This window comes from Lepeophtheirus salmonis, chromosome 14 (genome assembly GCF_016086655.4).
Source record: "Lepeophtheirus salmonis chromosome 14, UVic_Lsal_1.4, whole genome shotgun sequence".
Lineage (NCBI taxonomy): Eukaryota > Metazoa > Arthropoda > Copepoda > Siphonostomatoida > Caligidae > Lepeophtheirus > Lepeophtheirus salmonis.
The window spans coordinates 13,566,082-13,593,381 of record NC_052144.2 but is presented as its reverse complement, the minus strand read 5'-3'; the positions used below and the strand labels follow the sequence as shown (position 1 = coordinate 13,593,381).

Below are 27,300 nucleotides of genomic sequence, written 5' to 3'. Positions count from 1 at the left end.
GTAATTAAAAAATAAAACATCATTTGATATGCATAAGACGTATAAAAACTAATTTATTCATCCAAAAGTTCCAAATTATACTGCTTCATCAGAACATTTGCAATTAATTATATCCCACTTCTTCAATCAAGCTTAGCTGGGAGAATATATATTTTTGTGTTGAGTTATAGTGATGTTGTTCGGTTCGGTCTTTAGTGATTTTTTTTTATAGATTTGGATCCATATTTTGATTGAGACCTCCCCCTCAGGACTAGGGATAGAAATATAATCGTTTTCATATCGTAGACCGATTTTTTGATATCACTATCAACGTGTTACCCTTATTATATCTTGCAACCTAGAAAAAAGGCCAAAAATCTCTTGGTATTGAACCAATTCTTAATAATATCAGGGAATTGTTCACAACATAACAACAGCAAGTTCGAATGCTCCATTGACAACCCTTTCGGAAGAAATTATTCTCTTCTACGAAATGGGCAAATATGCGATTCACAGTCCTATCCAAGGAGATATACACTATGCATATGGACTTTAAGGACAACTTCTAGATGAAAAGGATTAACTGTACTACTATAGTATTTGCTTATACCTCATTGGTGCAAATGTATCTGACCAATGAAAGGAACATAATTTCAAAAAAAAACAAAAACATTCAACGTTTAAAAACACTAATAAGAAGAAAATAATCAGACAAATATTCAGCTGGCAACAAATTACAGTGATAACTTTGGTGGTAATGCAGTAAAGCCGTGAAATGTAAAACAATTTAAACTTCATGTAACGTCATTGTAACAATGATAGCAAACTATAAACACACTTTACGTCATTCATCTTTAAAAACGGTATAGGATTTGTAGACTAAAACCCAACACTAATATTATATATATGTACAGTCTGCAAGGTATAACTGTGGACTTGACTTTAAATCAATTTGAATTACTTTAGAGTTATTAAATACTAAAAAATGAACAGTTGTCGGGACTGTGGTGAAAAGCACAGGGTGTCTGATTTTCTCCACGCCCAAGTGCATGTCGAGGAGATTATGAAGGTCGTAGGGAGCTCCCAGAGTCTTTTTTACAATATTAAAAATATGGTGGCTTCAGATCAGGTCAGGTTCTTTGGCAGTAGTAGACGCTGGAAAATCGGGATCATGTAGGACGTGTACATTGCAATCACACCAAAAGTTCCAACCAGTTGATGAGGCAGCATGCCAAGGCTCTCAATGTTAGTTATCGGACTGTGAGGAGGTATATTAAGGACTTGGGGAAGGCCTTTTATGTATGAAAAAATAAGTAACTATTGTCAACAGCAACCAAAGCCAACCAGGTTGAGAGAAGTAAGAAATTGTTGAATTGATTTGGATTCCCCCCTCTAGACAGTATGATTGAAAGCGTAGTCGAGAACAGACCCTCTGCTACCCTTTATAAAGTTAGGATGGTCTCAAGGCATTCATGGATCAACAGTGGGTAGCCAATTGCCATGTACGAGGCGTTCATTAAGAAATGCTGTTGTAGGTTTAGGCCATGGTAGCAGTCAAAGAAAATCATTTTTAAAAATAGAAAGATAAATCAATAAAGAAGTCCTTTACTAATTTCTTTCTTGGAAAAGTTTAGCATATTTGTTTACAATTTTTGCTTTGCAGACTGTATATGCCTCTATATAAATATAATAAATACCTTTATATCAGTCTTTTTAGTAGTTCAACAAAGGCTTCATTTCATGACATCATGCCTTTGTTTTTAGAGGCTTTGATATACTTGCCGGAAAGTCTGAAGCACTTTAAATATACCATCGCCTAATAATTTTTATATATGTACAGTATACAACATGGAAACCATTATTCAAGTTCATTAATCATAGCTTCTTTCCATGTATATATGTAGTAGGCATTAAGGCAGCCACCAACATGGTGTTTGAATTTTTATAGCTTATTTTACGATTAGCATTTTTTTTTCTTCTCCTTTTCAAATTTGTCAATCTCTTTCTATTTAAAAGTCTATTTTTACGAGGATTATTATTATTATTTTGAAGAAACACGTAGGTAGTTTATATTCAGAATGAGTCGTTCACGTTTTTTTTTTTTTTTTTACTCCTTACCCTTCTATTATTTTCGTCTTCTTAATGGCTCATGAGCCACTTCAATAAAAGAAAGAGAAAGAGAGGTGCCGACAGTTATCTTAATTTTGAATGCTAATTTTATTTACAGATCTTGTATAACTGATAAATTATTCAGTTCCAAAGGAGTAGAAGAAGCGTATCGGGACAACCTTCACCTCTTTAAATGTTACTTATGAAACATAAAAAATAATATCAACAGCCTTGATGTTTATAAAATATATTTTTTACCATGGAATATTAGCATATTTTTTAACTGAGCTCATGTTTGAATATGTGTATACATGTATATATAGGATTTATACATCTTAAAATCAATTTACATAATTGCTCTCAAACCAATAGATAGAGAGGTTGTATCAAAACTATTTCCCGATTATTGATAGATGCGTAAAAAGATTTTTGTGGGAATATGATTTTTTTAAATAAAGTGTTTAGGTTTAAAGTGGGAATTTACCTTCAAATTGTGTCTTATTCATGATATAATAATAAGTTGCATACTTAGCAGTCAATTAAATTCTGAAGACTTTGAATTTTAAACTGCACCAAAATATAACTTATTAATTAACAATAGCATTTCAAGAAAGTTAATACTATAAATAGATGTGTATCTGAGCTTTTTTTAATCATTCATGTAGCCGCACTTAGTTGCAATGATGGTTTCCAGACACGCTCTACGGATGTACTCCTCTGCCATGGCTTCCCAGTGCTGACTGACAGTCTGGAAGCTGAATAATTGCGGGATAAGAAGCCTATAGGCGGTTGTCATATAAAAAAATCCTAATCTGTGTATCAAATGCCCTCAAAATATATTTGATTTGGGGTTCGGTCCACTACAGACTCACGGCAGCCGATTATATCATCCAGTGTGGTTATCTAACAGAACAAAGCACCCATACATACGTCCAAAATGACTCTGTCCTTACTTCAGAAGAACATGGCTTTTAGGACAACACAATGTGGCCACCATACTCAAAATTCAAACTTTTGGGATAAGTTAAGATACTAAAGAATGTTAGCTATATTGTAGAATCTTTATTTGATATAAGAGACATACATTGGTCCCCATATGACACCTTTCAAAATAAAACGCATCAATTTATTATTCTTGACAGTTATGATTAATTTTGGCTACTTTCAGTGCAGTCTGCAGCCTTCTAACGTGTAAATGAAATAGTTTGTTGACGGAAATTGACATAGCTTGCTGATGAATACAATTGTATTCCACACTCAATTTTGAGGAGAAAATCGTTATAGTTTGTTTTAGTGTTGACGAGCCACATACACACAGTTTATTTCAAGGAAAATTAATATATTTATTACCAATTATGTAATATGGTTGAGTCTAAAAGCTTCATTAAACATAGATGAACGAAAATGTACTGTCACCTTAGATATCAATCTTTTCTTTCTTTATTTTTTTTCTATTTAATATATGGACATCAATTTGCCATATTTTTTTAAATACACTCATAAAATATAATATCATGTTCAAGCTGATGAAGATCTTATGTACTTTAAAAAAAAAAAAAATCATAGTCATTAGAGTACATTAAGAAAAATACTTTATCAATAAAACGTCCATCACATCCTTAGTATTTAATGATTAAATAATAGACCCTCATTTTATACCAAGATGATGAAATAAGATAAAAGTAAGTTACTGTCTACCATTTGTCTTTTTTCAACAAAAAAAAAAAAAAAAAAAAAAGTAATATTGACATAAATTCAAATTAAGTTCTTGTATCTCTCTATGAAACTAACTACAGTGTGTCCCATTGACTTGTAAATAAATTTTCCCGAGCTCAACTTCATCAAAATTCTCAAAATGTACAAATAGTATGGTCATGAGGCTTTACATAAACAGTTAAATATCAAATTAGCCACCATTGGCCTCCACGATGCCCTTGATCCTAGGCCTGAAGACCTTGAAGGTGTGCCTGAAGTATTCTTCCGACATTTAAGCCCACTCACTCTCTACAGCAGCATTTAGAGCAGGTCTTCTTTACGTATTCATCCCACATTATATCTCACTCATTCTCCACGGTAGCCTTTAGTGAATCGACATTCAAATGGTAGGTGGTGACACAGGTCTATTTTTCTCGGTGGTGCTCCAAATACCATATTTAAGAGGGTTGTAGTCTAGTGGGGGAAAAGTTGACATTGACCAAGGCAAGAATTTTTCCAAGTTGACTTCACTGATCACTTTTAAGGGTTTTTTTTTGGCCTCGTGGCTGCGGGCGGAGTCTTGCTGGAAAAATTCTTGCCTACCAATTTGAAGGATAGCGGACTTCCTGCATTTTTTATTATGTAATACCAATCTGGAGCCCCTTCACAAATCAAAAAATGCAGGAAGTCCGCTATCCTTTTTGGGTTCGCCCATGTCAAGAAGCGCTGACCAACTATTTATTTTACCATACATCTCAGTTGATCTTGATCTGATAACAAAATTTGTTTAAACTTTTATCAATTTTTTTTAAATTTTTTGCTTGACTTGTTGGTATTACATCATAAAAAATGGTAAATAATTCAATGAAATTTTCCAAAGTTTTATTCACTATTCGCTGGGACACACTGTAATTCACTTTAATCTAGTATGATAGATAAACTATTAGAGGGGGAAACATCATAAATATATTTGGTCTACCTTGATTAAATCAAATCCTTATTATTGCATTTAATTAAACATGTTTTGATGAAATTAACCTTTTACTTAGTAAAGACATAATTTATCCACAAATTAGACATCTGGTCTTCAAAATACCATATCATGAACTCTTATTATTAACTAACTAAACCATTGATGTAAGTAACTATATTTTAAAATACATTATATTCAAATGAGTCGATGCAAAAACTAAGCGAATACTTTTTAATGAGGTTTGCAATAAATGATTTTGTGCCTTTAAAAATAAGAAAAAAAACTGTTATTAAAATATATATATTTTTTTTTTACTCTTTAATGGCTCAGGCTAATGTATAAATCATGAAATTATAAACTAATATGGTTTAAATTAAATATGATTTAAAATAACCAATTTACTTCCAGCTTTTTATTTAATGATTTGATTATAACTTATACATTTAAACCAATGCCAAACATCATTCTTATAATGAAATGTCTAAGCCTACTGTTGTAAAATTTAAATCAAGTTCACGACTCATTTACAAATATAAAAATCATTACTTTTCCAGAAAAAAAGTAATTTTTTGATTTTCTTTTTGAAAAAAATATATATTAGGATTTGGTTTTGGCAGCATTTATAAGAAAAAATAATAGAAGTCCTTGTTGGACTCGGAGTAGAATGGAAGATCAACATCTGAGTAATTCCTGCCTATGTTCTTAATTTACACTACCAGGGACGTCCGCAGGATTATATAAATTAATAAATATATATATATTTTGGGTGGGGCGCTTGGGTTTTGAGAAATAGTTCTTAAAAAAATTAATTTATCTATTTTAGATTAAAATTTAATTTGCCCAAATTACCTTTTGAGAAAATAAATCCTTAAAAAAGAAAATTTCCCTTTTTTTCGCTTCAAATTATTTTTATCTTGATGAACAATTTTTGTAGTTAAAAGCAAAATTCCTTTATTGGGGTAGGGCTACAGTGGGCGCTCCTGTGTGGAGTGGGATATGTGTTTATTTCTTTCTCCTCACAGCTGCTTACACTTTCTATAAAAAAAGTAAGGACAGATTAGCTGGTCTCTTCTCAAACATTATTCAAATTGTCTGGATCATCATGTACATTTTCAACGGATCTTCAATGACTGGTTACAACTGTCCCCAGTTGCCCCTTACTAATATTAGCCATTCCTCTTGATGTCTTATCTGGCTACAAATTAAATTTACGTATATATTGATACAAATTTGAAAATGAAACAAATATTAATTTGAGTATCATTTGACTGATTGTGCCGTACGTCACTTAAAAATAACTCATCACTTTGTATTTGAAAATCAAATTCGTGTGATTATATTTTTATCATACCATGTGTCAAAAAAAAAAGAAGAAGATGTATAAGAGCTAAGAACCATTCACATAATTATGAGACACGTTCTAATATTAAAAGATCTTGTGTAGATTATATTATGATGCTCCATGACTACTGAAAATAAGAGGAGAAAACTATTTATAAAGACACGGATTTGGATAACTGTACTCTCACATACATTACTGATGAAAAGTACAATATATGTATTTATTAGTGTTGATGCTCTGTCCAAACCCGAGGGTTTTTTTAGTTCTGTCTTAAAAAAAAATCGAGCTTAATATACAGTGTGAGTAACGGAAATCTGAACCAATGTAAGTACAGCAATATTCGATAGAAAATTTGAGAAGTAATTTATTCAATATGATTCCACAACAGCCTCCAAACTGATTCCAAAGACAGAACAAGTCTTATTGATGTAAGTCTAATCTATTTCCCCCAAGGTTGCAATGAAGAAGCCTTCAAGTACTCAATATAACTGTTGGAGGTTTGATAAGCTCCTTGTCCACAACTGTCCATATGCTGCAATTCAATTTTTTAAGGCCTCATTCCATGGACCCATATTTCCCCTTTTTTATATTTGGTACAAATATGATTTAAGCAACATCTTAAAAAGAATAATTCATTTTTAATATATATATTGGGGTTTCCTTGGAGATAAAAAAATATCTTTGTACTTCTCCGATTGTAAAATACAAACAGGATTAATTTACCCAGTAAACAGTCCCTACATACAATTAATCAATTTATTTATTACTATTTATTGGGATATTTTTATTATTAAGAACCATAATAAATAACTTCGCTAAGTGCAATGAAGTGACGCTTCTCAAAATGAAGAATATATTTTTAGAAGAGGAAGGGAGGTATCTCAACTTGATCGATCACAACTGCTCGAATAAGTTTCCACGTAGTGTTAAACAATCATTGGCATTTGTTCTATATATTTTTATTTATGTATGTTTATAGTAATTTTCTGTTTCAGGAGTTAATGGATTTGATGACTTAAAAGTTAACCTCCAGATACCTAATACACTCATCCTGTAATTATACTGTAATGGTTCATGATAGATACAACCTCATCCACATAATGAGACCCTGGATTTACTTTCATGATCTTCCAAAGTGATAATTATCGGAATATCTCTACAAAGTCGAAATACCTCTTATTCTAATCAAACAATATGTTGATTGTTTTGCAAAAGTTATTTCCTTATTGTTGAAAGGTTGCGATAATTGAATTTCAGCTATCATCTGTTGCTGTCTCCAATTTCGAGATAGAAAGAGAAAGTATGACGTCCGGGCAAACTTATACAAATACCCCAAAAGACCTCATTTTTAATCCATTCTGATCCTGAGCGATTTTTATTTTGTCGGATGAATCTAAACAGATTTTTCTTATAGAATGGTCCGGAGTGAACTTGTTTAAAATACTGAATTAGTTTCATCATTTAAAATTTATAACGGTCTCAAACCGGTATAAGATTTTCAGACCGAAACGAACACTAGTATATAGGTATGTAGCATTAAGCAGTCTGGATTATGTTATGATCTAATGATTAAGTTAGTTTCTAATCAAGATTAGATTGCATATGTTAAGTCGTACACCGTACACTTATAAAGAACACACGTATGCACCTGTGTATGAAGGTATGTACTATAAAAACCAATATTTGAACTGCTGAATAAAAGGGGGAAGAAAAAAAACTAACAACGGATCTTCAATGACTTTCTTAAAACATGAATTTGTTTTATTTTGAATTATAAACGACTTTTATTGATAAAAATCACAAGTACTGCTCAAATGCCCAACATTTTATATATATTCATAAATTTGCAAATCATGATAAGTAATAATAATAATTTATAATTCAACTTGAATGTACATTAGTGATAGTACAGAGACTTGGTTCGATATCGTTATATATCTTTTCAATTGGATAAGAATGACGTTCGGTATGCTGATACTGTAGTGGAGAACGCGCGTATCAAAAATGGTAATATACTCAATTGATATTGGAAATAGTACTGGTAGTGTCATTATTGAATTAACTAATTGGCCCACCGATGACATAACCTCTCAGATGTTTAAGCTAAACAATACCCTTTTATTAAACAAAGAAGTCCATAATCATTAGTGATGAAAATCGGATGTTTTTTAAGCTCATTAGGTTTTTTAAAAGTTAGTAAACTAAGAAATGAATTGTCTTTTTCTAAGCTGTTGACATCATTATTTAATTCCTGAAGAGTGAACTTCGTTTTCTACTATATACAAAACCGGTTTGAACATGTATTTGTGCTTATGTAAGACAAAGAGTAACCCTGAGGAGTTGTTGCAGAGTTATGGATGTAACTCCTTCTTGGCCTGAGTGGAATTGAGGATTTGACATATGAGTAACTCTTCTTTATGTCCTCACTTATTTCTTTCTACTTCTCCCATACGAAACAGCAGCTGCTTGTAACTGATATTATGAAATGTGATGACAGTTGGGCTGCTCTCCTACAAAACATTCTTCAAATTGTCAAGGTTACCATGTTGATGTATATTTTATCTTTTTAACATGCTCAAAATACTTCCGTTTTGTATCAATGATGATAATTGTGCTTTAAAAGTATCGAAAAGTACCAAAATATCAATATTGGTAGCCGAACTGGTTCGAAAATACTGGTAAGGTGACAACACCAGCCTGGTCTTTTGTATGTAATTCTTTCTAAACCCATATCTCAGTCAATAATCGTTCTAAATCGTTATGAAATATCTATTAGACTGTGGACTACAAAAAGTTCTATTGGTCTACTAAAATCTAGATCAAGTTAAATTAAACCTTTTGATGACGTCATTTAAATAAATTTTGCTCATTTAAATTCATGATTTTCATTATCAACAACTAATTAACACATCGGATCAAGACTGAAGTTTTGGATACGACCGATTAAATTCTAATTTATTATGAGACCGATACAAAGGCACTGACTACTGTCAAATCCTAGTATTCTTTAACCAATCTAGGGACGAAATTAGTTATGTCTAAATAAAACTATAGTGTGCTTGAACGGGTCTAGAATTTTCAAACCAAATAGCAGCACTAGTGTTTATATATGAACTCTGAACCACAGCTAAAAGAAGATTCAATTCAAGAGCGGTATTTTTTTCTTTATTCTCAGAAGTAAAAACTCATTTTGAATACTTTCTTGAATAAAAAAGAGAAGACATGCCATGGAATTCGTCAATTTATAGCCTTATATGATATGATAATAATGGCTGTCATAAAAACAATGATTAGGTTGTCATAAACCATTTAAGTGAGGGAAATTTTATTTATTTAATATTTCCTCGTTTATAATCGCATGCTTTAAAAAAAGTGAATTATAGAGCATGAACAGCGATACAATAGTTGTATATTTAATTGCTTGTAAGTAGATCAGTTTTTGAATTATATCCTATTACCTTAAAATATAGGGATAAATTGTTTTTTTAATAATTAATTATCATAATTTATTTATTACTTTGGCGAAAAAAATAATTATTATTTTATGTCTATTCATTCTACAAGATAAATTAAATAAAAGTGTTAAAAAAATATGTACTGTTGAGTTACGTATGTTTGTGCACATATTTCCTATTCAAGAAAAAAACTAAAATAGGGGAAATGTTATCACTAACGTCAAATATTGTACTATTATGTCGAATGAGAAGTAATGATGGATGAATATTTGTTCATATAGCACAGCCCAAGGTTAATAGATATACAATATTATACCATAACGTTTTTTTCACTGATGTTTAATATCCTCCACGATTTTTAATAGTGACGTCAAAGTGCATATACTATCACTATTAATCATATAATTTCTAGTATTATGTAATAATAATATACCGTTGTAATTCTCCCTGACGTCAAAATATGTCCGTGTTGCCTATTAGTCTGTCCTGTACATCAAATTAAAAATTGTAGCAAGCCTCATAACATGATTGTCTAACCTTGTATTTCTATAAACTTTGACAGAGCCTATAATATTCACTAACATAAAAATGTACTTTTTTGTCAACTGCATCTTTTTCTAACTTTCCATATATCTGACATTTCAATTATATTAATAAAGCAAAGTTTGTCAACGGGTGCACTGAATAAAGTGCTACGTGATAATAAATATATTTTGATTTGAGAAATAACAATGTAGTCGTACAATAAAATATGACAGGGCCGTGCATATAGGGGATTTCTACACCGCTCCAATATTTATGCTATATGATTCAGCATCCAACGTGTATGCAGGATGTATGGTAAATAGTAGTGTTGGGTTAGGACTAGAAATCCTAGACCGTTCTTAGACCGTAATATTTTTTGTGTGGGCCGAACTAGTTCGGTCCAAAAACTCGGTCCGTAACGATCTCATTGAAAAATTTGTTCTAAATAGATCGGTCCAAATAAAAGTTCAGTATAGTTCGGTCCCAAAAAAATCGGTTTAGACCGATTTTAAAGATAAATTGCTTATACCATGACATCATATGTATTTTTAAGCAGAATGACGTCATTCGAAGTTTAATAAGAAATAGCTCGTATGATTTTTAATCCCATTTTTTCTTATTTGTATAGACCATTTGTTCTAGAATATATCATTTTTTTTTGGAAAAATTATTTACGCTTGATCTAGACAAAAAAAGAAATTGGGTCTCTCGTTATGCCTGAAACCGACCAAAAAATTGGTCCATAGGGTAAGACTGAAATAAAGGGGTAGGGACAAGTAAATCGGTCCATAAGTGAGTTTCAAGACTAAGATATAGTACTCCCTGAAGTAAATCATATAAATATTGTTGATATAAGAAATATTAATGTAGTCGTATGAATGAAATATTGCTTGCTTGTGCATATAACAAGAGCACTGTTAAAATCAATGTGATTGGTTATACTTCTACAACGATAGCCGATTTATAATATTACAGTGTCGCATAAAAACCCTTTATATTATAAGGAATGTTCAACATCCCATTAAAGCAACTTTTTATTTGAATACCATTGAATGAATAATCACTATTCAAATATTGGATTTTTTTTTCAGAGTGTCAAAGATATGAAATAAAAAAATATTTTTTTACATCTTTTTAGAATTTTTTTTATTCTTCATTATTATTATAAGATAAAAAAATTTGACTCTTCAAGTCTCATATTAAAAGTAGGGTTGAACGTCCACATTCCTCTAAATATTATATTTGATTATTTTCTACTTATGGCCCAAGGATTTGGTGACACATAAAAAGTATATATTAAACTTGATGTTTATTGTACTCATTCAAAAATTCGTTACAAAATTTATATAAGCTATCAACTAGGTTTTTTTTTTAAATCAGTGTATGTTCATTAAACTGCAGTACCCCAAACAGCCAGTGTAATGGGTTCTGCAGACTTACTGTAGTGTGTAGGAATGTCAGTGCTACAAATTAAGTTTTCTTTCTGCATGTCAATCAGGGATTTTATTACAGTAAGCTTCTTGAAATTAGGAACCGTGGTCTTTAGCTTAGTGATCAAATCCAAACTAAACGGGATAACTATATATGTTTTGTCACTAATATTTTTGTATCGGTTTTGGTATTAATATTAGGCATTAGGTACAGATAAATAGTATATTTTTACCTCAGGACATTTTGCCACCAGGATATTTTGCCTTAAAATATAAGTAAATAATGATAGAATTATGCCTCAACATTCCAATACCCATACCAATTTATTGTATAAAAATATTAGTATCGTGGCAAAATAAATACGGTCCCATATTGCATTATAATAAATTTATATAAAGTGTATTCACTGACGTCATAAATTGCAACTTTGTTGAAGGGAACGCCATATTTTTACATCATAAAGTTGACAAATTTCCAATAAATCTCGATGCAACTCCATAAATGGCTTCGTAAATAAAAAAAAGACTTAACATTTGAGCTGAATACAACTAGAATCCACTGATAACCACTAATATTATAATTAGATCAAAGTAATTTGTACTAAAGAAAAACCTTTAAATATCCAACTTTGTCCAAATATTTTTTTATAGACTAGGGACAAGAAGAGTAGGATAATTTGTAAAAAGTTATTTTCTTTCTTCCATTGTGATTATTAATTTTATCTACAATATGGAAACGAGATTGAACCGCGATTTAAGAACATACTTTTAATACAATTTAGGGTCGGATAAATAATAAAACTATACAATAGAGGGAAAATCCCTTTGTTTATTGGTCCCACTTTGACATACAATAGTTCACTATTTTCCTTAATAGCAATAAAAAAGGGGTGTTCATTGTTCTTCAACTTAATTGTTGAGGCTCCCAAAAAATGGCCGAAATTAATAATGATAACGTCACGTGAAAACGTTCGTTTACATTTGGATCCTCAAAAAATATAGGTTCCCCATCTTTGTATGACTATAACTAACTATTGATTTCCTTATATTTATTTCATATTTCCGAGAGAAAAAAATACATTATATATATTTTTTTTTGTATGACCAAAAATGCTTTGTCATTCTGTCATCAGTGTGGTGACTATGTTTTTCTTACCTCACCTCAAAGTGTTACTTAATATGTGCATACCTACCTTTTATGTATGTTGCCTCCATGGCAGAGATTTTTAAAAGCCTTTGTTATCTACATATAAATATCATTAGATATATTATGTAGTGTCTTTTATCAAACAATGGATAGGGGCTATCAAAACATACTCTGTTATTAAAATTGCTACTCAATTAAAACAAATAGCAATAGATTGTGCTGGATTTGAGACATAAATATCGAGTTCGATTTTTTGAGTAGTGAGACAAAGTTGAATTTGAGTTGAAATTTGAGAAATTTATTTTTTTATCAAAATGATAAAATCTTAGCCTGACTATAAAGTCAGTTGAATCTAATAAAGTAAATAGTGTTGAATCGGCTTGGGACTGATTTCCTATGATTCTACCCCACTTCTTTTTAAGTCTTTTTATCGGTAGAATCGTTTTTTTTACAATTCAACAGTCCTAAAGATCGATTGGTTGGTCCTTTAGTAATAACTATCTTTTGGTTTTCTTCACTGCTAGTTAGGATTGAAAAAATAAATGCTAAGACAATAATGAATGATAGCTAGAACGTGTAATACTTGAGTATTATAAGCTTCAAATATAGAAAAAAATAGAAATACGTTAAAATAAAATTTCAACTCTTGAAATGACGTAGTTACTAACTACGCCATTTCAGCTGTTGTAGTTAGCATAAAAGACCGATAAATAGTGTTGTGTTAATCCTTATTTATTCGACCCAGTTCCGGACTGAACTGGACCAGAATTAAATGGAACTAGATGGGACTCGAGTCTTCTGTCCTATATGATGATTAGCACAACACTACTAATAAGAACCTCTCATGGCACTGAAAAATTTATTTTTCCTGCCATTAAGCTATACTCTAAGGTTCCCTTTATAATCTCTTAGGTATCATGAACCGGATTAAATCCATTGGGAGGCATATTTGTCCGACAGATCGTAGTTGGTTGGACTTTTGATCTACAATCGTATATTTTGGAAGCAAAAAATAAGGCCGATATGTATTTTTTTTCTTCTTTTTTTTTGTAAAATTAACAAAACTGAAAAACTGGACGCCAATTAGGCAGAAGAAACAATCTCCCGCTAAAAATATGACTTTAAAATTTCTAATAAATTTACAATAAAAATATTGAAATACCTAGGGATTTAATTTATAGTCGATTACTTCAAGTTTGAAGTTTTCAAATAATATTTCTGTGTAGTTTTATACTCATTTTTAGTCAATTATTGACTTCGGTAAGTCTATTTTTTTCGAGTTTGATTAATACTCTGCTCCAACACTAATAATGACCATTCATTCTGATCTTATTGTATCAACGTACACTAACCTCAAATATTTCAAGATCTAAATATCTAACTCAAACACACCTATAACATTCTCTCTTAGCTTCTGGTTCTTAGTTATACTCATTTAGATTAAAAAATATATCTTTGAGATATTTTACAAACTATGTATTTTATGACAATGTAAATTAGACTGTTCCATTTTCTAATTGGTATTTTTTTTTCATTGCACAAATACTTTTTCTGCTGTGGCATCTAGGACCCATTAAATGATTAAAAACAAAATGCACAATATTTCCTATGAATACACAACAAAATATAAAAAGTACATTTTTTTAATATATGATTCTTTAATTGGTGAGATGCAGTTGTATTGATGAAGTATAATCTAAAAGACAAAAAATTGTCTTCGAAGTCCAGAATAAACAATGTATATATTTCCTTCTCTAGGAGCGACCGTGAATCGAACCTACGCACGTTGAGATAAAGAGAGTTATTTTTCCCACCAAGCCCGTAGTCTAATGAGCTCGTACTATTTGTCACTCATAGCGTCATATTTATAGATGAAAATAATGCTATCCACCAGAATTATCGTGGTCACCCTGAACAATTGAAGAGCAACATTCATTAAATGACATATACACAATCCCCACTTCGTATTGAAGAATGATATAGGCAGGAATTAATCCGATGACCCTTCTTAATTTTACTCCGAGTCCAACCCAGCGTAACTCTTTAGCGTTACTCTCCATTCATGAGCAAACAAATTTGTGGCTATGTTTTATAGTTTATATGTATGTAACACATGGCTAGAAAAGTCCCGGGCTTTACAAATAGATGGCGCTGAATTTTTTATAATTTACTTCATTTTCAGTTAGTACCAACCTTCGAAAGACAGCTGTCAAAATTTAATGACAATCTGTTGTTTCGTTTGTGAGTTATTGTGCCAAGTGTGAGGCTACTATCATTCCTTCCAAAACAATGGATCAAAAACTATTTATTGTAATTTTGGACTGATTCTTGATGGGGAAATAATACGGTTACAGCTATGCAATGGCTTGCAATGCGTTCTGGGGACTACCTTCTATAACGCAAATAATAATAATAATTAAAATAGGTCATTTTGAAACAAAATAAAACAACGTTTTTTGCTTATGAAAAACCCGGACTTTTCAGCCTATGATATATATGTTCTCTCGACACACAAGAAAAGAATAATGAGAACATCTTCATGAAATCAAAAGTACTTATTCATGTAGCAACTACAAAAGTCTCATCATTGGACTGTTATATTCACCTATAAAATATATTTGGAACGGTGCAAGATTAATAAAAATAACTAATTTTGCACCAACAATCCCAGAGAGAGAGAGGTCTTAAGCTTTTTTGATTACTTATTCTGCAGAAAAGGTCTTAGTGTAGGGGCTCAAAATATTAACCAAAAACAGAACAGTCTGATATTATACATATATCACTACATAATGGTTTTTTTATCAATGGGTCATAAATTTAATTAGATTAAAAGACACTTTCTCACAAACCCCTTTATAAGAAGTTGAATAGTTGGAATGACAAGGAATTAGATTATAAAGACATCGTAGAGCTATTTACGCATAAAATAATTACATAATAACTCTGTGGAAGAATACATATATATTTTTTTTTTGTTCTGACTTTGATAAGTTTTAAATTACCATTTTGAATGGTAGGACCTACATATGTATAATAAGGCATAGAATTGTTCTTTTTGTAATTAGAGATTCATGATAAAAAGTAGCTCCACTTCAAAAATGATCTCTTTTCCCCCTTTATATATATATATATTATTTTTTTTGATAAGTATCAAAAAACAAGTGGATAGGAAATCTCCCTAAAAAACCAAATGGACAAAGCTACATGTATATTTTGTTCGTTAGAACCAAATTAGGGGCGTTATTTCTACATTTATTTTGTTTTTATCATACTCAAAACACACTACCCTATACTTTGGTGGGGTATCTATAAATATTCATAACCCAGTTGTAGTATTGAAGGTAATAATCATAAAAAAAGTACTTGACAACACTTTTAGATACATTGTAGAAAGAAGATATAGTTTTGAATAACTTGTAAATTCTTCTTTTTGCAAGTTTTGTATGATCGACTTTTTTTTTAATATACAGTAATACCTTGATTTTAAAAGTGTAATTCGTTCCTGGACCATGCAGCTCTCCTCAAGTTACTCTCCTTTATGAATCCCGTGGATTACTTCTTTTAGGGGGAGTTAGAGAGGAAGGCTTCCGCCAATTCCACCCACAGCATCGATCCCTTGAAGGTCTCCATCATCAAATACTGTTACAAATTATCCCTTGCAGACGTAGTCAAGGCATGAAAATCCCTAGGCCTCGTATCGAGCGAATGATTGGCGAAAATGGACGACAAGTTGATTTTTTTTTTTTTTTTTGTATTATTAGAACATGTAAATAAAATTTCAAAACTCTACTTATTTCCTCTATTGATCAGGATGCAATTAAAGGGAATCTGGATTTACCTTAACGACTCTGTATGTGTAGCATTTCCCAAACTAAAATGGCCTCACAGCCCACAAAAGTTTGTTTGATTATTCCCAGCAAAAGTGTATTGGTATATAATATTAACCTTAAAATGGGACTGTGTAGCTTATATACAGATTGAAGACTTTAAATATTCACCTGATGTAAACGCTCATAACTCATAGATGATATTAGATATCAGCCTTACCAATATACTCATAGAAAGATCTGAAAATTAGTAGTTGGTTAGTAATCAAGCAAACCACCATGGGAGCCACATACGACAATTTGTGTCCCATTGAATTCAACGAACAAGAAAAGAACGCGCCGTCGTGATAGCATTTGTACACACCAATGGCACAGGAAGCCATCGTCTACTTAAGAACTGTGCAGATCATGAAAAAAAGTGGCTGGAGGAGAGGAATAATCCAACAGACATCATTCATGAATATAAAACACGTTGGACCTCTGTAACTTTTTATTACTTGAAAGTAACTTTTAAATATCAAATATTTTGACATTTATTAAAGGCATAATACATTTCATATTGATAAAGTAAATTTAACTTTCTTTTTCTATGTGTTTTTTGGATTGACTGTATTTAACTTGAAGTAATACTTATTTTAAAACTCTAACTACATAGGTATGTTTAATGTATACAGTAACGTTCTTTTATTTTTAATGATTAAGGCTTTATTCGTTTTTTTTTTGTTTTTTTGTGGGAAAGTCGATATAGAAATGCAATTATATAAATTTATATATTTTTTTAGCTCCATAGATTAAATAAATAGCATTAATTGGGTCTACTATGTACACATATTAATGCACATCAGAGTTTATCTCTGGATATCCTGTTTTCCCGGGATTTCTTGTGGTTTTACAATAAATATAGAGTTAATAAATAAGGAATCAATCGAAAAAAACAAATTTAAATGATTGCATTTTTTACTTTTTATCAGGGGCCTCCGCATGATTATATATATATATATTTTTTTTTTGGGGCTAAGTTTTTGGAATTTTTGAGAAAAAAATTCCAAAACATCACAATTTTTCAAGACCAATTACTTTTTTGAAAAGAAATTCGAAAATCTATAACAATTTAAAGAAAACTTATTTTTTTGGCAAAAAAATTTGAAATATGAAATTTTTTTGGAAAAAAATAATAGAAAAACAAATTTTCAAAAATCGACAGCTATTCACAAAAAATAAAATTTTCCCGAAAAAAATTATAATATTAAATTTTTGGGGAAAAAAATTCAAAAACCAATAGCTATTCAGAGAAAATGAAATAGTTTAGAAAAAAATCAGAAATTAATTGTTAATCACAAAAGGTTAAATTTGTTGAAAAAAAAATTGAAAAATCAATTTTTTTGGAAAATTTTCAAAAAAAATACAGCTATTTCCAAAAGAAAATTAAAATGTTTAATTTTTGGGGGAAAAAATTTAAAAATCCATAGCTATTCAATCAAAAAATCAAAATCAAATTAAAAAGCCATTGCTATTTAGAAAAAAATTAAATTTGAATCTGTTGTGTGTGCCCTACGATTTGCTTTTTGCCTAACCTCTTCCTTAAAACATTTTGAGTCTCTTTATGTAAGACTAGCTTAACATTTATTATAAATATATTCTGAAGGTGTAAAACTAAATACTTTGTGTCCAATGTAATTATTATTTACTGATGGGATCTCCTTATTTAAAAGAAAAAAATATTTTCCGGTATCCCGTACAAAGACAACTTCCCGGTCAAATGGTACACGTTAGTATATATATATTGTACATTTATAAAACGTTGATCCCTCCCTCCTATTAACTAAAAGTGCAGAGATGAACCACAAAGAAAGGAAAAATAAAAATCCCCCTAAATGGTTCGATCTAAATATCCATTGAATTTATTTAATGTATGATCATAAATGGAAAAACTGAAAGTCATACACAGATACTACAAACATGCTTATGTATATATCATCTGTATTTCCTATTTTTTGTAGTTTGTACGTGATTGAAATATTGCATTAATACCCTCTACCTACGTGTATGTCGAACATCTTACAAATTATTTTATTTTTTCTTCTTATTCTAAATCCCATAACATAATATGGAATCACATACATGTGTAGGGCTGTAGATCCATGCATTTTTTTTGTATCCAAACCCCCAATAATTAACTTGGCAACCCTGACAATTTGAATAATGTTTCAAAAGAGAGCAACTTTAGCTGAGAGGAGCTGTGATATGAAGAAAATGAGCTAAGGATGTACCCATACTAAAATCTCAGCCAATCCCATTTCCGATATCATCTTTATAGACGATTCCAATTCCTTATCTTATATAAAGTAATTTCATAAACAAATAATAAAACTGCTTATTTTTGTTAATGTTTAACTTCGTATTAATTATGGAAGGGAAAAAAATAATACATAAATTTATCACTCATAAACTGATAATAAATTTTAATTGATATAAGTATTTTCTTCTCCGTAATAAGGAGTTATTTTATTTCTGGTTGGCTCATATAGGGAGTTTGATGCCCTTCCATTGTAAGACATATAAAGTCAGGCTCCTTGCCTTCGGCCTCTGATCTAATTTCAAATAATTGCAACACTGGCAATAGGCAAATATCTATACAAAAACCTAAACCCAACTCCAACCGTTACTGACTTTTTGAACAACTCATGACATAGTTCAAATGTATTGGGCACTACATTTATTTATAAATTGTTGTTTTCATGTAAATTTCCTGTACAAACCTAAAAATTTGAATAATTTTTCTATTTAGTTTAAACCCATCTTTGTTTTGTTTTTTAATTTGGCTAAACAACGTCATCCAGTCTAGCTAGTTTATCAATTTGTTACCGTAATTGTGTTACCAAAAATGAGCTCAAATAAGTCATATTATCCTTCTTAACAATTAGGCATAGGTATCGGCGGTAATTACCCGATTCCAATAACCGATACTTCAAAAAAGGCTGATTCATACCGACTCCGATGCATCGGTACAACCCTAAAATAAACATATGTCCTTCTCCGTATGAAGCAAGTGCATTGGTAGGAATTATTCTGTTGGCTATGTTCAATTCTATCTTGAGTCCAAAAAATACTTATAACTCCATAAAAACCCCTCAGGATTACTCTCCGTCATTCATAATTCAATTAACGTGGCAACTATGACATTTAGAAGAATGTTTGAGAGAAGAACAGCTCAGCTGTCGTTTCATTTCATTAGATTATTTGCGAGAAAATGTGGGATGAAGAAAAAAAAAGTGCTTCTCCGTTTTAAGCAAGAACATAGTAGATATTAGACCGTTTTTGAGCTGCAAAACTACTTTGAGTTCAACAAGGACTAACACTTACAACCCTTTAGCGTTACTTTTCGTCAATCATGACTTCACACACTTGTGGTTAGTCTTTGTAATTAAATGTGTTCAACTCCAAATTGGAAATAATAATGATAACAGCTTTCGAAAATAAAATAACTCTCTTCAGATTGCCAATAACAACAAAACTTGCACACTTAAAAATGCTTAAGATTTAAAACCATATATAGAGGTTTACAAAATAATAATGTTACGATTCCGTTTGTAAGTTACTGATGCCTCCAAGATTTTATGTCATGTGACAAATCTCATCCAAACTTTGGTCAAAAATTACTTTTAAGCACTATTCATGAGTTGTGATATAAGCAAATAACCATTCAATATCGACATGCTAAGTTTTAGAGTGATTCATTTCGGGAAACTTTTTTCTGTTGGGCTATCGTTTGAGATCGATATAACAACGTTCAAAGGTTTGTGTCCATTTTTGAGGGACATATTGATAAAATTCATTCTTCAGAGAAGAAACACTTGGGACATGACTGAAATAAAAATCGACCACGGACCCAGTCCTCGAAAATAAGTCACAAAAAAAAGAGTTTCAGAGTAAATACTTTTTACAAATATGTTTTGACATGAATTAAAAACAAAGAGAATACTTTTAAGACACTTGATTGTAACAAGAGAAAGTAATCTCAACGTTAAATATCAGTTAGGAACTTGTATGTTACTATGTAATTGAGGATGGATAAAACCTTTTTATATCCGATTCTAAGATCTCATTATGATCCTACAGCAAGGATATTGTAACAAAAATAATCTAATCACCAACAACGAAGTAACAAAGCAACATTAGCTTTTATTTCAAAAGAAAATAGTGCTTTTTTATGGTAATTACAGCTCTCTTTCTTCGTGAGTCCTTTTTCTTTAAACTTAAGCTCTGAGGAACAAGGTCTCAACATGATTTATAAGGTTAGAAAAAGAAGAAGATTTAATTATGCGTTGTTATAGCTGTGGAATAAAAGCTTCAATATGCTGCTAATAGAGGGTTTACATATATAATAGTGTTGAGACTCGGTCCAAGACCGAAATTTAATCGTTTTTAAATGGTAGACCGATATTATTCGATCTCAATCTATGAACGCATTGTCTCCTGTTGTTGATTTATGTGCAGTACAAATATGGCTTATGAAACACAGGATGTAAGAAATAAATCCAGCTCTTCATACTTCCAGATTTTTCCGGTATATATGATAACGAAATTACGCAAAACTTTTTTTAAGGTTAAATATACATATAACTAGTGATACACATCCTTTGTACAATGGGTACTTTAAAAAAAAAGAAAACGAAAATTAAAATGGCAAGCCTGAAATTTTGAAGAATGTTTTGGAAGAGAGAAAATAATGCTCATGAAGTTTCATGATATCAGTTTCAACCTTGGAATATAAATGAATCTATTTAGGAAAGGATGTTCACTTCTCAGGAATTAAATAATAATGGCAACTGCTAAGGAAAAGAAAATTCCTTGTTTATATTACCAATTACAAATTACGGCTTTCACTTAGCCAAAGTACTGCCATGAAGTCAACAACAGAAAATTTCAAACCTATTATATTTTCAGAGGCAAAAAGCAGGGCTGGCGTTGATATGATTTTAGTGAATTACGATCTGTATATCAGCAATTTTTCAAAGATAAGAGGGATCGACAGAAAAAGGGTTCCAGAGTTGAGAAAGGCCTTGATGGAGATCAAGGATACCATGGAAGTAATCACAAGAAAGGAGGTACCCGAAGAGAGTTGGAGGAACTTTCGGACCGCATATATTTGAATAAGGTATTAGCATCAACACTGGTGTCTACCTGTAGGTTAGGGACTCTTTTGTGTCAAGGAGGTCACTGGAGACTGTCCATGGGTCTGGCAACAGGACTTTCCCTCAGCCATTCCTCCCAAACGACTCATGATTGGCTCCAAATATTTGGCCTATTATCTCCTAGACCTGAATCCGTCATCACACCACCAAGAAATCTCTGATGGCCTCCATTATCCAAAACTGCACGGATTTAGATCGGGCTTTAATTTCAAGGGCCTTCACGCAGTTCAGGATCCGAATCGAGGCCGTTGTTGAGACCAACGGAGGCTACATTGAATGATATATATTCTCAATGATATCATTTGCTGCTCCAGTTTTGTTTTTTGAACAAATTAATGCAAAATGACAATTTTATATTAATTTATAGCAAATAGATAATAAATCTCAAGATTTTGTTGTTATACTCTAGACCGATTTTTGTAAGACAGATATAGATCAAATTCCTTAAAAGGACCTAATTACTTAGATTAACTACAAATCATAAAAGCCGGTCTAGGATTTTGAGACGGAAATCAACACTAATATGTACGCTCAAATTACATAGATACTTAAAATATATTTAGCTAACCAATTCAAAAGACAACTCCTTTACGTCAAGAAGCTATCATTAAAATTCCTATGAGAGCAACGTTCTATAAATATATTTTTATATAAGAAGTAGTCTAACTCTAACAGACATAACAAGATACGTATTTATAAAAAAAAGTACTTCATTATGATATGTTTTTTTTTAAGATTGATTGTGGAGAAGAAATAAAATCACAAACTCATATAAGTATCTGTTACATATATATATAGACACCCAGTATCACCATTGTATTCCATCTGTAGTACTATTATTATATATTTGGAGTAAATGGTTTAATTCACCATTTCATAAGGGGTGTTGTATTCTGTGTAAATGTTGTGTAACAAGTTGTAACCATTGGTTTTTTTTGTTAGAGTAAGACAACCAACAATTATCTTTTTGACTTAGGAGAAAAAGAAAAAAAAAACACAATAGAGTTTGTCTAAATTTTCTATACACCACTTTGGTGCACTTGCTTTAGTAAACACGGGAACTTTGGCTCCTGAATTTTAGATAGCTTGTTCAAACCTAAAAGAGTTTGGAAAATAATTGAATCAATTGACGATTTCATTGTCCCAAATACTTGGAAAAGGCACGCAGCCCTCCTAGAAATTTCGTGCCTGGAGCAACAACCTGAACAGGTTGGAGACAAAGGTGACCTGGATTTACATGGAGGTTGTAAAATTGGCAGCAGGACTCGGCTTCCTCTCGAAAAAAAGTCTTAAATGTGTCCAATTTGGACGACTTTACCTCGCTGGACTTTTGGTCTCCAAACTCGGCGGATCTGGATTTGATAGATGATTTTTTTTTGTATGTGGGATACCAAGCCACAAACCGACAAACCAACCAAACCCCATCCAACACCAAAAACGAGCTTATCAGTCGGATCAAGAAGGAATTCCAGGATTTACCAAGAGATACATGTGGCGAAACCCTGCTCGTAATTACAGCCTTGTATAAAGACTGTAATTGTGGCTGGAGGTGATTTTATAAAATAAAATCAATCAGAATCCATCAAACTTTCAAAATCTGATTTTTTTATTTTATTTTGAAAACTGGTTGGAGAGAAAATTGAGTTTAAAAAAAATAATCATTTTTGAAGCACATATAGCTTGCATACCCAATATTTTCAGTAAACAAAGAATATATTTCACTTCTTCTTGGAAGCCGTATCAATTGTAACTGATTATATAATAAATTACAAAACACAAAATAATCAAGCAGAGTAGACAAAACCAGCAAAAAATCTAAGCAGGTCAAGCAAAGTGGTCTTTTAATAAGTAGTTTCATCATGATTTCCTGTTTAGCCCTGCTCTCTTTGTGTTGAACTTTTTAGTCAATTACCTCTCTGGTCAATCTCATCACTTCTGTGTTAAGCTCATTTTTTCAATGACTTTTATATTATGCATCTTGTGGGCACCTGCCAAAGGCGGTCCAGTAGTTTCTTCCCTTCTCTTGATGTAATCCACATGTTCTCTCATTCTACCTTTGAATCTTCTTTCTGTTTGTAAGTTGTAACAAGTACATAAGTAAATAGTTTTAAATTTTAAATGAAAGATTTTCAGTACATGGTTTTTTAGCTCACTTTTTCAATAACTTTCATATAATATATCTTGTGGGCACCTGTGCAGTCTAGCTTCATTCTTGATGTAACCATGTTCTTCATTCTACCTTTGAATCTTCTTTCTGTTTGTAAGTTGTAACAAGTACATAAGTAAATAGCTTTAAATTTTAAATGAAAGATTTTCTGTACATGGTTTTTTTTTTCTTACATTCATAGAGAACTGAAGAGAATAGATATTTGTCCAAATCAGTCAATTTTAGAAATCAATAAGGACGGAACTTGGGATAAAAATAAACCTCATACAGACATCTCCAACACTAATACTTCTATCGCGTGTAACCTGATGTGATATCGACGTTTTTACAAACTAAAGTCGACTTGTATTAAGCGTTCAAGGCAAGAAAATAGAAGAAACAACCGCTTTGAGCAGATGACCTCTCAACCCAGATGGTTTCTATTCTGTAACCATAGACAATTTAAATTGATGTCAAAGCTTGCATCATAATTAAAGGAAACGCCATCTTGGAGGTTTATATTTGATATTTTACAATAAAAATGAACGAATTTCCAATTTGACTCCAACAAATTCCTCTAAGAATTATTTAAAAAACTGTATTTAATACCACTTGATGACAATGATAAACACTGATATTTGAATTAAATCAAGGGTATAAATATCTTTAAAAATAGCTGGATTTATACTTTTATTTTTTTGATCTATTAGGGACGAGAAAAAAAGGGTATTCGTAGAAAATTATCCTTTTATTTCCATGGTAAAATTTAATTTTTATCTAAAATATGGAAATAAAATTGTATGACGATGTAATATCATATTTTTAATACATTTTAGGGTAGATATACCATATATGTCAACAAAACTAGGCAATAAAGAAATGCATTTTTGATAGGCAATAAGGATTAAGTGCTTTAATTTGTTGATCACATTTGACATCCAATAATTGATTATTTTCCTTAATACTAATAACAATGGGATTTTCATTGTTATTCAACTTAATTGTTTAGGTTCTCAAAATGCCCGACCTCAACAATGTTGACGCTCAATTACTGTTGGATCCTCAAACATTGTTTTCCCATGTTTTGAAGACTATAACTAAGAATTAATTTCCCAACATATATATATTTTAACGCTCATTCCTATGTTTGAAAATTAGATTTGCCCCCTTGATGTGGTAACACGCTTAAAATAGGCGGTCATTAGACCAGGGTTGACTGTATATAATGTATGATGGTAATGAAGACATGACAATATAAAGTATTACATACTTTTATGATGGGCATTTTTTTATGACTCAAAATTCTGACACCCATTTGTGAAAGTTTAAGTGGGGCTATTAATTAAATGTTTTCCCGTCTTTTTTTTTTTTTTGTATTTTTTGAAGGAACAACAATACTGTAGTTCAAAGGTTCTAATACAAGTACTTATATCGGTACAGAAGAACAATTACACAATGGAAATAAAAGAATATGAAGTTTGCTACAGAAAGTTTTTGTTAAAAAAAAATCTTTATCTGTATTCTTTCATCTCAAAGTAGTTAGAACATATTTTTTTCCTCATTTTTCTTCATGAATAATGCAAATGTTTTTTGTTCTTTTAACAAACGAGTCCATTTTTTTTATCACAAAACATTATCACAGATTCTTATCAAAATAAATATTATACACATACATGATAATAGGGGCTCATGACAAGCAACACAGAAAAAAACATGGCCTACCTGTGGAAGAATTTGTACTTCAATAACTTCTTGATGATCATCAGAGTCTTCAGGTACGGAGGCTGTAGTATCAGTAGTCATATTTAACTTACTAACAGGTGTGTTCCCCATCACGCCACCCATATGTGGAGCTCCTCCTGGAGGATGTTGATAATGCTGCTGAGAAGGATGTGAAATAAAACTAAAGGGAAATAAAAAAAGTAGAATCAAATTGAGCCTATGGTTTTTAACAAGCTTCAAGTACCTATTATTGTGCGAATCACGTGAATAAGCAAGATTTGTCACGCCTTGATTTGCATACTGTGGTGAATTTCCAGAGGATGGATTCCCTCCTGCTGGACTCCGCATACCCACGTAGGATCCGTGAACCATAGCACTTCCATTGTAGTTAGGAGTGGGAACCATGCGCTCAGTCTTTTTCTTTCGTGCTAGTGAATTAGTGGAGTGATGAACAGGGGTGTTGCTAAAGCCTCCACTACCTCCGGATCCAGGGGATCCGTTGGTTGGAGGAATGATTCTTTCAGTATCCATTATAGCAGCACCGATTAGGGTCATTGAGAAGTCAATGGTAATATATATATATAAAGATTTTGAGTATATTTGTTCTCTAAAAGAGTTTGCTCATAGCATACAAATTAGTCTTTATTATATATAATCTTATTTATATATATGGAGTTAAAAAATTTTGAGCCCTGTTTTTTTCTTCTTCATATGATTGTAAAGAGCCCTTTCAACACCTCTAACAAATTGTCATTTTTCTCTCTTTTGAATAGACTATAGTCATGCTAATTTGCATATTTGACTCCTTCGGAGATTTTTTTCAAACATTTTTTGACTATCTGAAAGGAAAAAAATAAATTTGTTAGTTAAGTTGTATATGATAATTCCAGTGCACATTGGTGTCAAGACATATCTTTGCCATATGTATAAACAGGGCTGTTTTTTTTTTGACAGATCTCAATGTATAGATAAGGACAAGTTTATTTGCTTTGCTCAACCTATTTGCATACATAAGTAAAGGTGCAATAAAGTTTATTTTTGATGAGTCAGTTGTCAATAACAAAATAAGTACAGAATTACGTATTCAATACTTTTATCATACGTTACAATGATATATAAAAAGAGTTATCAGTACAATACTATTAATAATGTGACAATTTCGGTAACACAATTGGCGTCCATATTTTACTATTTTTTGATATATTTTTTGACTCAAAATAAAATAACAAAAAATGTCAATGGAAAGGCGAGTAAATTTTAAGCAATTTCAGTAAATAAAAGCACCTCGAAAATTAACATGTTAACACTTACAATTTGAATAATGTTTGAGAGGAGATCAGCTTAACTATCATAGAGTTACTGCCATTAACTTTGAGCAGCTATGCAAGGTAGGAAATATATGTAGATACCACTTAGTATTTATCAATGACACAGGAAGGAATTACTCAGATGTCGATCCTCAATTCTACTCCGATTTCAACATGGAATTACACTTATACACTCTTTGTCATTTATGCAAACACACACTTCTGGTTACACTTTGTACTATGATCTTCTCTCTTCAAAAATGAATGAATAATGAGAATAGAAAATAAAATAAGTTGCACGCTACATAAATGGTTAGAATTTACAACCCTACTAATAATTCCCCAACAAATTATCGAGAGTTCCTCTTTGAGATTCACTAGCAAAAGAATTAAGTATTAGTTTCTTTCTTTCTGAGCCTTAGAAGATAAAAATAAAACATACAACTCA

The 27,300-nt window shown here is 31.2% G+C and overlaps 1 protein-coding gene across 1 annotated transcript in view; it reads right to left on the bottom strand.

The window, feature by feature from the left end:
- LOC121129428 (vang-like protein 2) overlaps positions 1–27,300 on the bottom strand; it is a 94,186-nt gene that overhangs the window by 12,900 nt on the left and 53,986 nt on the right. Inside the window, exons 2-3 of the mRNA XM_040725150.2 lie at positions 25,790–26,384; positions 25,546–25,726 (exon numbers count right to left, since the gene is read on the bottom strand). Of these exons, the coding sequence (XP_040581084.1) occupies positions 25,546–25,726; positions 25,790–26,100 (492 nt within the window). The 5' untranslated portion in view covers positions 26,101–26,384. The remainder of the gene's footprint in view (positions 1–25,545; positions 25,727–25,789; positions 26,385–27,300) is intronic.